At 40.3% G+C, this 12390-nt stretch overlaps 1 protein-coding gene and 1 long non-coding RNA gene across 2 annotated transcripts in view; one reads left to right on the plus strand and one right to left on the minus strand.

Annotated features, from left to right (window-relative positions):
• Positions 1-12390, plus strand: part of LOC133665394 (uncharacterized) — a 707793-nt gene that overhangs the window by 294257 nt on the left and 401146 nt on the right. The gene's annotated exons all lie outside the window — the stretch shown is intronic.
• Positions 367-11775, minus strand: cir1 (corepressor interacting with RBPJ, CIR1). Its single transcript, XM_062069912.1, has 10 exons — positions 11600-11775; positions 9510-9604; positions 9296-9369; positions 9161-9174; positions 8990-9045; positions 8761-8809; positions 6983-7103; positions 2687-2793; positions 2393-2478; positions 367-1088 (listed from the first exon to the last, which is right to left on the minus strand). The coding sequence occupies exons 1-10, from the start codon at positions 11669-11671 to the stop codon at positions 530-532; spliced, it is 1233 nt and encodes a 410-aa protein (XP_061925896.1). The 5' UTR covers positions 11672-11775; the 3' UTR covers positions 367-529.

Here is a 12390-nt window from a genome sequence, read left to right on the forward strand (position 1 = left end):
ATTACTGTACAGATAAATATATTGCACTTTTGCATATGCATTCACGTGTATGGATGTTTGTTATATTGTCTTTATATTCCAGACAGTTAATCTTATAGAACTAAAACTGCAAAATAAAAATGTGGAGGATGTTTGCAAAATAAATCAGCGAGTCATCAAATGCACAATTACTGAACGTTAAATTAACTATGGTGGAAATATTGCATGTGTATGCTGACTAAAATATTTCATTTAACACAGGAAGTACATACTTAAGTATTGAAATAATTTTACTCCAAAGATCTTAAACAAGTCGGCTTGTGTTGATAGGTAAAAAAAAAAAAGTTTCAAAACTGCAGAATATTTATAAGCCATTTAATCATGAAAGCGTGTTTAATATTTAATTAGAATTGAAACATGTGACTGATACTTTGACCACTACAGCCCTCTACTGGTAGGACAAGAACATGCATGCTGCTAAATCGTTGAAGGACACCAATTGAGGGCCTTTAAAAAGAAAAATGTAGATTTTTTTTAAAAGAAGAAGTCTTTAATGCTTTCTATGGCTCCTCTCTGGTCTCCTGTCCCTGCTTCTACTCCTCTCCTCCTCCATCCTTCCTCTCTTTGCGTCCACACGGCCGCTCTCAGCATCTCCCCTGTGATGGCGCTCGCTACCTCTCTGATCACTCCCGCTGCCATCCCGCTTTCTGTCCGCCGCCTTCTTCCTTTTGCCCTCCGGAGTCCTTCCTCTCTCAGTCCGTGTTTGTTTATGTTCCGCAGGCGCCACTTCACAGCGCTTGTGTGAGGCGCGACGACTTGCTGACCGGCTCCTGCGAGACGAGGACTTTTTGTGACTCTTGTCTCGCTTCTGGGAGCTGTTATCTCTGCACGACGCATTCTTCTTGCTCTTATTTCTCTTTTGGCCCTTTGAGTTGCCGCGGCTGTCTGAGTCGGAGTCGTCAGAGCTGCTGCTGCTGGATGACTCGCTGCCGCTGCGACTCGAACTGTCGCTACTTTCATGCTTCTTCTTCTGCTTCTTTTTGCTCTTTTTCTTGTCTTTTTTACTCTTCTTTTTCTTGGACTTCTGCTTCTCCAGACGATCCAGTTTCCTGTCAGACGTCAAACGTTGAATAACTCCCTCTTGCTGACGGAATAAACTCATAAGAAGCACACACGCACAATCTAATGAGATTGTAACAACAGCTGTATCAAACACTAAACGGGATGTAACGATAGCAAAATGTCAGAGTACGATATTATCACGGTATAATACAATATTTCTGAGGTAAAGAAAAAATACCACCATGTGTAAAATGAAGTTGCAGGAATGTTTAGTATAAACAGACTTACTGTAATTAAATGCTCAATGAAATGTGCTAGTCCTATTTGTCACTACAAACATGTATGTTTAAGTGCAGGAAGAAGCAGTGTCCTCTGTAGTGGACATGTTTTTTTTTTTATATCAGTTTGGAAAATGCAGTTTCTCACAAATGTCTACTTATAATAATGTAGATGCTTCACGGTCTTCAAATATAGTTTCTCTTGACCAAGGTAATGTTTTCGCCAGGGTTTGTCAGTGTTATTTATGGTCCCCATGTTGTGGTCTAGTCTAAAAAAAAAAAAGCCGGGTGACATAAAAGACGGACTTACTTGTTCTTCTTGAACAGTTGATTTAAAAAAGGAATGTTAGTACAAATGATAATGTTGCTAATAATGACAGTTGTGGCAACATGTGTTCAGCTGGGCTGGCAATCTGAAAGACTCTCCCAAAACAAAATGTAGTATTTTTTTCAGACCGGCCAAACCAAAGGTGCCAGGGGAAAAAAAAACACACTAATGAAGTTTTGGTTTGATATCGTCACACATCACGGCATTAAGAGATTTTAGAACCGCAAAACCTACAATACCGTTAGATCTTTAATATTTAACATTCATGTTTATGATTGTAGTTTGCAGAGTCAGAACAGTTACTAACATTTTGCCTCATATTTCCAAATTAGATCAAATTAGTTGAAAGTACAATCACAATAATAAATACAGTATTATCAAAAAGGTTTACACACACACACATACTATATATATATACACACACACACAATATAGTTTGTATATTGAGTGTATATGTATATACATCTATATATACACACAATATACAAAATATATTGTGTGTGTATATATATATATATATATACATTCATACATACATACATATACACACAATATACAAAATATATTGTGTGTGTCACATATATATATATATATACATATACATATACATATATATATATATATATATATATATATATATATATATATATATATATATATATATAAATATATATATATACACACACGCACACAATATACAAAAAAACACACAATATACAAAAAAAGGTTTGATGTTTTTTTTTACCTGAGGAGTTTCTGTTTTTGCTTTGTTGTTAGAGATTTTAAAAATTCCATCTCTGGATCTTCTTCTTGGTCGCTTGCAACATACACCTATAACAAATAAATGCTGGAGTTTTTTCATGACATACTAAATATAAATTAGCCTCAAATAATATATTGCACAGCAGTTTTACCTATGAATCACAATGTTGAAAAGAATAATAATTATATTCTGTTGTTATAAGCAAGCTGTGTGGCAGCTCGCCCTCCTTCAAGGGTACATTGTGTGAGTGAAAATGACTGTGCGGGAGCCAATTACCTGTGCTGGATCACAAACAGTAGCATTGCGATCAAGGACACATTTCTTCAGGGCAAACCCACTGTTACGCATCTCAGCCATTAGCTCAGAGGGGTGCATCGACGGACCTGTTAGAGCAAATCACAGTGCCATTTATGGTGGACCTTCCGCCAGCCGCCATCTCCCCAGTTTGTTAACGGGACGAAACATCAAATCAAGTCACTCTTCCGGCTGAGCAAATCATACAATATTATGTGCTCTGACAAAGCAGCAGTTAGAGAGGAATGACAATACACAATAATTAATTTCCTTCTTCTTTCGCTTTTGTACAGGAAGAAGGCCATCACAGCGCCATGCAATCCAGTCTATGACTGGACTCTCCAGGAGTAATGCATTATTACTAAATGATTGCAGGCGTGAAGTGATGACAATATGAGCTTTGGCTATTGACACGTGTCTGCTGCACCTAAATTGGTGGTTATAGTTTATAGTGCGCCTGAGAGGTGACTTCTCATGGGAAAATAACATATTACAACAGCTCTCAGTGTAATGCAATGCTGTTTTAAAATACTGCATTACTAAACATATTATTAAATAACTATAATTCATAATCACGGTCACATTACATTGTGCAGGTTTAGCAAATGACGTGACTGGCAAAAGGTTTATCTTAAGTGCAACGGTTACATCTCACAATGATGATAAATGACAGCTTTACATAGTTATGGCAGTACAGTAAAATTACGGATACCGATAACTTATTCATCCATCCATTTTCTACCGCTAGTCCCGTTCGGGGTCACGGAGGGTGCTGGAGCCTATCTCAGCTGCATTCGGGCGGAAGGCGGGGTACACCCTGGACAAGTCGCCACCTCAGACAACATTCACACTCACATTCACACACTAGGGACCATTTAGTGTTGCCAATCAACCTATCCCCAGGTGCATGTCTTTGGAGGTGGGAGGAGTCTATCCCCAGGTGCATGTCTTTGGAGGTGGGAGGAGTCTATCCCCAGGTGCATGTCTATGGAGGTGGGAGGAGTCTATCCCCAGGTGCATGTCTTTGGAGGTGGGAGGAAGCCGGAGGGAACCCACGCAGTCACGGGGAGAACATGCTAACTCCACACAGAAAGATCCCAAGCGCAGGATCAAACCCAGGACCTTCGTATTGTGAGGCAGACGCACTAAGCCCTCTCCCACCGTGCTGTCCATAACTTATTCATATCTAACATTTCTTAAATTTAGATTTAACTGTAGTTTGTGCACACCTGGAGGTAAGAAAGATTTTGAGAAACTTTACCTGTAGATTTGACCTAATCAAATATGATGTCACTATGGTGGAGTTAACCTCATACAAGCATTAATCCGTCTGTAGGGTGATCCGGTCGTATTTTGCTCGTAAAAATAGCGGCCGCTCACAAGTACAAACCCTGGCTACGGAGGCCAGGGTCTTTAACTAAGGTAAAGGGCTGGTCATCCAGCGCCATCATTTCCATAGGAGATCATTTGAGCCTTCAGGTTGTCTCTGATAGGCTTTTTGCACATTTTAGACGGTGCAGCGGTGGAAGCGACTGGCTTTCAAAGTCAATCATTCCAAAGTTCACTTATATAGCCCTTAATCACAAATGTCTCAAAGGGCTGCACAAGCCACAATGACCCCCTCGACTCAGGTCCCACATCAGGGCAGCTTCTTACTCCGGATTTCCACTGAATGCGTAATGGCCAAGGACTGGCTTCACCACGGGAGGGCAATCCCCACCGCCGTTTTGTTGCGGCTCCGTCTCGTAGCAAAATAGCGCAGACTTATACGAGATCTTGTGAATCCGCGCGTGTCACGTGATAAGGGAAGTAGTAATAAAGCAAACCACAAAATGTTTATTCTGTCCTTCCAGAGAAGCAAATAGTCGGTCCCGCCTTCATAAACTACTTACCGTATTTTTCGGACTGTAAGTCGCAGTTTTTTCATAGTTTGGCCGGGGGTGCGACTTATACTCAGGAGCGACTTATGTGTGAAATTATTAACACATTACCATAAAATATCAAATAATATTATTTAGCTCATTCACGTAAGAGACTAGACGTATAAGATTCCATGGGATTTAGCGATTAGGAGTGACAGATTGTTTGGTAAACGTATAGCATGTTCTATATGTTATAGTTATTTGAATGACTCTTACCATAATATGTTACGTTAACATACCAGGCACGTTCTCAGTTGGTTATTTATGCCTCATATAACGTACACTTATTCAGCCTGTTGTTCACTATTCTTTATTTATTTTAAATTGCCTTTCAAATGTCTATTCTTGGTGTTGGGTTTTATCAAATAAATTTCCCCTAAAAATGCGACTTATACTCCAGTGCGACTTATATATGTTTTTTTCCTTCTTTATTATGCATTTTCGGCAGGTGCGACTTATACTCCGGTGCGACATATACTCCGAAAAATACGGTGTTTTTTTTTGCAGCAAGCAACAATACAACAGTTACATCATCCCTGGCGAGCGTGTCACACAACCAGTCCTCTGCTCTCCCTGTCTCCGTAGCTGCTGGTATTCCATATCCCCATTTAGCTGCCCGGGATATGCCTGTACATTATTCTTTAATTATGGATCTCTAAAATCAGCATGTTAATAATAATAATGATAATAATGGATTAGATTTTATATTGCGCTTTTCTATTATTAGATACTCAAAGCGCTCACAGAGAAGTGGGAACCCATCATTCATTCACACCTGGTGGTGGTAAGCTACATTTGTAGCCACAGCTGCCCTGGGGTAGACTGACGGAAGCGAGGCTGACAGTTTGCGCATACGGCCCCTCCGACCACCACCTATCATTCATTCACCAGTGTGAGCGGCACCGGGGGCAAGGGTGAAGTGTCCTCCCCAAGGACACAACGGCAGCGATTTGGATGTCAAGAGGCAGGGAGCGAACCTGCAACCCTCAGGTTTCTGGCCCGGCCGCTCTACCCACTACGCCATACACCCCCTTAAATGCTCATCAATTTGTGTCAACAAGATGTAATTCGGTCAGAAAACTTTTGACATTGTTTGCCGCCTATTAGGACCTTTGAAAGGGAAAAATATGATCGGCTACTTTATTTAGAAAGTAAATCGGATATCTTATTTTGTTTTTGTGCATAACTCTCTGTCCAAACCCAGCAGATTTTGGCTAAATTTAACGGATTTGTTGCGGCGTTTGACAAAAATAGAAGCTCTGCGTATATTAGGCGCTGGAATGCAGAACGGCAATGGCACGTCGGTGACGTTTCGCAGTCAATGGACACATTGACTTGAATAAAAACAGAAAGAGTCCGCCGGTGCGGCCGTTTTGGACTCGGTGGAAATTTGGGGTGAGCGGCGCAAGCGTCTTCAAGTGCTTATGAGGCACCGCCGTGGCGACGCTAGCGTTTCGGGTGGCTGGTGAGGTTTGACGTGTGGAAGCCAGGTGTTTTTTCCCCCTCTCCGCACGGAGTGTTTGCAGGGCATTTGGTGCTGGTGGCACACAGAAAAAAAGTACCAATGATTGTCACACACACACACTAGGTGTGTTGAAATGTGTCCTCTGCATTTGACCCATCCCCTTGATCACCCCCTGGGAGGTGAGGGGAGAAGTGGGCAGCAGCGGTGGCCGCGCCCGGGAATCGTTTTTGGTGATTTAACCACCAATTCCAACCCTTGATGCTGAGTGCCAAGCAGGGAGGTAATGGGTCCCATTTTTATAGTCTTTGGTATGACTCGGCCGGGGTTTGATCTCACAACCTACCCATCTCAGGGCGGACACTCTAACCACTAGGCCACTGAGTAGGTAGAATGTCTTCCTTTCAAGAAGTAAAGAAGTCCCGCACCATTTACATGAGCGCTTGATTTGTTCACCCTTAACCCACTTACAGCACAGTGCGGGCAATGACGCCTCATTGGAGCGTTCATCGATCCATTATCGGAGCAAGTTTGTCGTGTTATCGCGTTCATCGGTGTGATGTCATAATTCAAAAATTGTGTACAAGGGCCTCTTGGCAGAAACGCTCAGATTTTGCAGCCAGCTCCCTGACCACGCCTACTTTGTTGTGATTGTTCAGGAGTTGAGAGTGCGTTCAAGCAACTGTTCAAATCTGAGAGATACGCCCCCCAGTTACATGCTAATAGTGACTTGCAAACAGTAAATAATTGGGTGAATAGTGCAATATCTGGCGTAAAACTATGCTTTGTTGTTGATGCAAGTCAGGACTCTTTGTTCCCCAACAAAATAATAACATACAACAAATGTAACACAGTTTGTAAGACAGCTGTGATTATTTCCCGAGTGAACTGTACCTGCGCCCTCTTCTGAAGCCACAGAGCTGGCGTTAATGCCTGACAGCCCAAACAGAGGGCATTCTCTGTCCGTGTTCACGTGGCCCCACTTGTGACATTTGATGCAGCGCACATTGCGCACCTGGAAAACAAGCACAACATATGCATTCAGGAATCTATTTTTACTAATACAAATGGATCTAGGAGTTTGGCGGTCAATTCTAATAATGGTTGCTTTGTGATCCGAATACATTGCTTCTGTATACAGAAGATCTTTTTCATTTAAACATCCGAATGACTTCATTTGTTTGATGTTAAACATGCTACCAGTTAAAAGGTATGGGTGGACAATTAATCAAATGTTGATTTCGATTATGGCTTCTCACGATTATGAAAATATAATAATCGCAAAAAAACGATTAATGGGCACATACAAATTCTGGACCTTGTGACATGAGGAGTGAATGATTGAAAAAAAAAAAAGTCTACTATGGTTGCTACTTTTTATTTGACAGTGCTAGTAGGCCTTATCAATAATCACTAAACTCAATACAAGAAGTAGGCATATGATTTTTGGGTTCACATAACTGCAGACAGAGTCACATAATTGGTTAATAAAACGGAACCGGAGATAAACGCAAAATAATATCAGGGAAATTAACATAAAAATAAGTGAAATGTTTATTTGGGAAATCAATGAGTCCAGTAGCGCTCATTTATCCCCGATACAATGTCAAGACGGCCACTTGATCCGGGGACTAAGCCACGAAGCTGAAACAAGCAGGAACAATTGGTAAATGGGTCGTACTTGTATAGCGCCTTTCTACCTTTTTTTTAAGGAACTCAAAGCGCTTTGACACTATTTTCCACATTTACCCATTCACACACACACACATTCACGTATGGTGAATAAACGCAAAATAATATCAGATGACTCTGTCATCCATGTCTTGATTGATTGAAACTTTTATTAGTAGATTGCACAGTACAGTACATATTCCGTACAACCACAACACATTTCATCTGCTTGTGTTGTTGTAACAACATCATCAATGTCACTCTAATCTACTTGTGTTGTTGTAACAACATCATCAATGTTACTCTAATCTACAAACAGCGGTCGAAGCTTGAGGCTTGCTTTTTTTTTCTTTCTCAAGTCGCCTCTGTACTCGTCAAGTTGAGAACAGCACAGCACACTTCCCCCCTTCACAATGACAGCGTGGTGCGCCACATGTTCACATCCGGTCTGACTGCGCTAACAAAATAATTGTTTAAAAAAAGTACCTTCAACAGGCATAAAGTACTTAAAACACTTACTGAAATATTTACACAATCATTATGCTTTGACTTAAAATACTGGTCAAAATTGTCCAAAGATGTAATGCACCAATAAATGTGAGAATTTTTGCATTTAATTAAATTGTATTTTACACAAAAAGCAACACTCTCTACGGTGGTAAAATAAGTGTTAAGGTAAAAACCGATTTAGATTTTTTTGATTGTTTATTTATATTGCCATTATTTAAATGTATTGTTATTGCTATTGCTATTATTTGACTTGTTGAGGTTTATTGGTTACTAATTTATATCAAATTTTTTAAAAATTATGTTTAAAGTTGATTTTCGTGGTACAATAATTACTCACGCGTTCAAATCAATTAATAATCGTGTAATTAATTGTGGTTACAATATCGTGATTATTATTTTTGCCATAATCGTCCAGCCCTATTAAAAGCTCCCTGGCATTTTAAAAGAAAAATAATTAGCATACTGTATCTAACATGTTTAGCTTTAATTACCTGAATCCCAAACGGCTGATCTCTGATATTCATGTCATCCTTTGCATATCTGCAAAAATAATGATCTAATCAGAATACATGCAATAGTACTGCAAACTTTGCATATCTGCAAAAATAATGATATAATCAGAATACATGCAATAGTACTGCAAACTTTGCATATCTGCAAAAATAATTATATAATCACAATACATGCAATAGTACTGCAAACTTTGAAAAACATTGTTACTTTTCTCTTGGAGCCCCTTTTTGCCATTCAAATTTGCATTCTTCTTCGCCTCCTTCCTAGAAAAAAGGACACACACAAATCATGTGAGGAGATTTTAAATAAATAACCCCAAATGCACACATTAGGTGTAGTGATGTAAGATTGTATTAGTTTATTATTTGATTTACTTACCTCTGCCTTTTCCTCTGAATCATATAAAAGAATCGAAGCAAGGAAGAGAAAAACAAGTATTAGAGTGTGACGTAAACATTAAATCCATCGAGAATCCCTTCAGCACACAAACAAGTAAATATTTTGGTCGTTTACCTTTTGTTGCTCCCGGTGGAGCCTCGTACATGAAATTAAGGCCATTTTTAACTCTGTCATCCCCAATCAACACCCTAAAGGTGACAAAAAGAACAACAATTGAATGCTGACGGCACAAACATTCCTTTGGAAATGCATACGCACAAGCTAAATGATTAAATGTTTACACGTCTGAGAACACGCCTGAGACCTTTCCTATATGTAAGGGGGTTACCTGTTGTTGTAAGTGTCCTGCTCCTTCAAGTATGCCTGCATCAGGTCTTCCTGCTTCCTCTTCTCGAAAGTCAACTTCTGCTCTTGAATCCATACCTGCACGGTGCAAAGGATTGTCAGTTTCTTCTCAGAATTGGATACATTTCAGCAGATTAATTTCAGAATGAATAGGTTCAGTCAAACTGATCCTAGTAGTGGCTTTTGATATGACATAACCTGTACATACACTATATTGCCAAAAGTATTTGGCCACCTGCCTTGAATCACATATGAACTTGAAGTACCATCCCATTCCTAACCCATAAGGTTCAATATGATGTCGGTCCACCTTTTGCAGCTATTACAGCTTAAACCCTTTGCCCCTGATGGCTGCTGGTTAGCGCCTTGCATGACAGCTCCCGCCATCAGTGTGTGAATGTGTGTGTGAATGAGTGAATGTGGAAATACTGTCAAAGCGCTTTGAGTACCTTGAAGGTAGAAAAGCGCTATACAAGTATAACCCATTTATCATTTATATAACTCTTCTGGGAAGGCTGTCCACAAGGTGTGTTGATAGGAAGCTTTGACCATTCTTCCAAAAGCGCATTGGTGAGGTCACACACTGATGTTGGTGGAGAAGGCCTGGCTCTCAGTCTCCGTTCTAATTCATCCCAAAGGTGTTCTAGCGGGTTCGGGTCAGGACTCTGTGCAGGCCAGTCAAGTTCATCCACACCAGACTCTGTCATTCATGTCTTGATTGATTGATTGAAACTTTGTATTAGTAGATTGCACAGTACAGTACATATTCCGTACAATTGACCACTAAATAGTAACACCCAAATACGTTTAAGTTTAAGTCGGGGTCCACGTTAATCAATTCATGGTAATGTCTTTATGGACCTTGCTTTGTGCACTGGTGCAAGGTCATGTTGGAAGAGGAAGGGGCCCGCTCCAAACTGTTCCCACAAGGTTGGGAGCATGTAAGTGTCCAAAACATTTTGGTATCCCGGAGCATTCAAAGTTCCTTTCACTGGAACTAAGGGGCCAAGCCAAACTTCTCAAAAGACAACCCCACACCATAATTCCTCCTCCACCAAATGTCACACTCGGCACACCGCAGTCCGAAATGTAGCGTTCTCCTGGCAACCTCCAAACCCAGATTGCCAGATGGAAAAGCGTGCTTCATCACTCCAGAGAAGGCATCTCCACTGCTCTAGAGTCCAGTGGTGATGTGCTTTGCATTGGACTTGGTAATGTATGGCTTAGATGCATCCGCCCGGCCATGGAAACCCATTCCATGAAGCTCTCTGCGTACTGCACGTGGGCTAATTGGAAGGTCACATGAAGTTTGGAGCTCTGTAGCAACTGACCGTGCAGGAAGTCTTTGCACTACGCGCTTCAGCATCCGCTGACCCCTCTCTGTCAGTTTATGTCGCATACCACTTGGTGGCTGAGTTGCTGTTGTTCCCAAACTCTTCCATTTACCGATAATAAAGCCGACAGTTGACTTTGTAATATTTAGGAGCGGGGAAATTTCACGACTGGATTTGTTGCACAGGTTCTGTGACAGTTCCACGCTGGAAATCACTAAGAGCGGCCCATTCTTTCACATTGTTTGTAGACAGTCTCCATGCCTAAGTGCTTGATTGTATACACCTGTGGCCGGACCAAGTGATTAGGACACCTGATTCTGATCCCTTTGATGGGTGGCCAAATACTTTTGGAAATATAGTGTATGGTATAAACATAGTATTATTTTGCATTTGACATGTAAACATTGTTAAGTGAATGAAATACAGCAGCAAGTCAATTTAACACTTGCTTTTTATTGCTCTCGTCCATCCATCCATTTTATACCGCTTGTCCCCCCAGTAGTGCTAACATAATATATAGTAAGTCCAGCGAACACAACAGAAGAAGTAAAGCGTCGAAGCACAAAGCCCACAGTTTACCTTACTCGCGTATTGTTTTGTTTATATTTTATTATATTGTGTTTCTCTAAAAATACAAGCAACGGTCGTTGGAGCTCCAGGTGAAAACAGACCAAGCTAGGCTCGGTTTGCTAGAAAGCGGCTTGTCCTCACGCTTAAATATGAAACAACGTTCACTTACCTTTTTAATATTGGACTTCGACGCAGGATGGAAATCCTTTTTACACATGAAATTGGCAAAAGACTTCCCCATGGCTGATAATCTAAAAATGTCCAACGAAGGGGGAAAAACGTATGCTAACACTTCCCAGCGATTTGTTCCCCCTCCGGAAGTAAATAGACGGAAGCGGAAACTGTTGACGTTTAAGTATTAAAAAATCACGATAATAAAAAACAACATTGTTTTAGTACAAATGTAACATAAAATGCAAATTTTTAAAAATACACGTACGATGTTTCCATTATTAAAAAAATAATTTCCAACCACTAGCGGGGTGTCGTAAATCTCGGCCAACCAAAGGTCGTTTTAGAATACAACACACTATTGCCATCAGTTGCGTTAAAATGTAGGAAACACGTGTTTGTATGAATAAAGATAAAAAATCACCAACATGAAACAAATGTTTGTCAACGTATTTTGCAAAAAAAATAGACAACGTCAGTCTAGTCACGTCACTGACGGAAGTAAATAAGGCAAAAGCGGAAGCTGTTCACGTTGTTGTGCAGTTCAAGTTTAAAAAAATCACTGTAATAAAGAAAACATTGTTTTAGTACAAATGTAACATGAAATGCAAATGTTTAACAATATATATACAATATTTCCATTATTAATTTAAAAAAAGTAATTTCCAACCACAAGCGGCGTCTTTACACCGGGCAAGTGTCGTAAATCTCGGCCAACCAAAGGTCGTTTTAAAATACAACACGCTATTGCTATCCGTTGCCAATCCATGCGTTAAAATATAAGAAACA

This window comes from Entelurus aequoreus, linkage group LG14 (genome assembly GCF_033978785.1).
Source record: "Entelurus aequoreus isolate RoL-2023_Sb linkage group LG14, RoL_Eaeq_v1.1, whole genome shotgun sequence".
NCBI lineage: Eukaryota > Metazoa > Chordata > Actinopteri > Syngnathiformes > Syngnathidae > Entelurus > Entelurus aequoreus.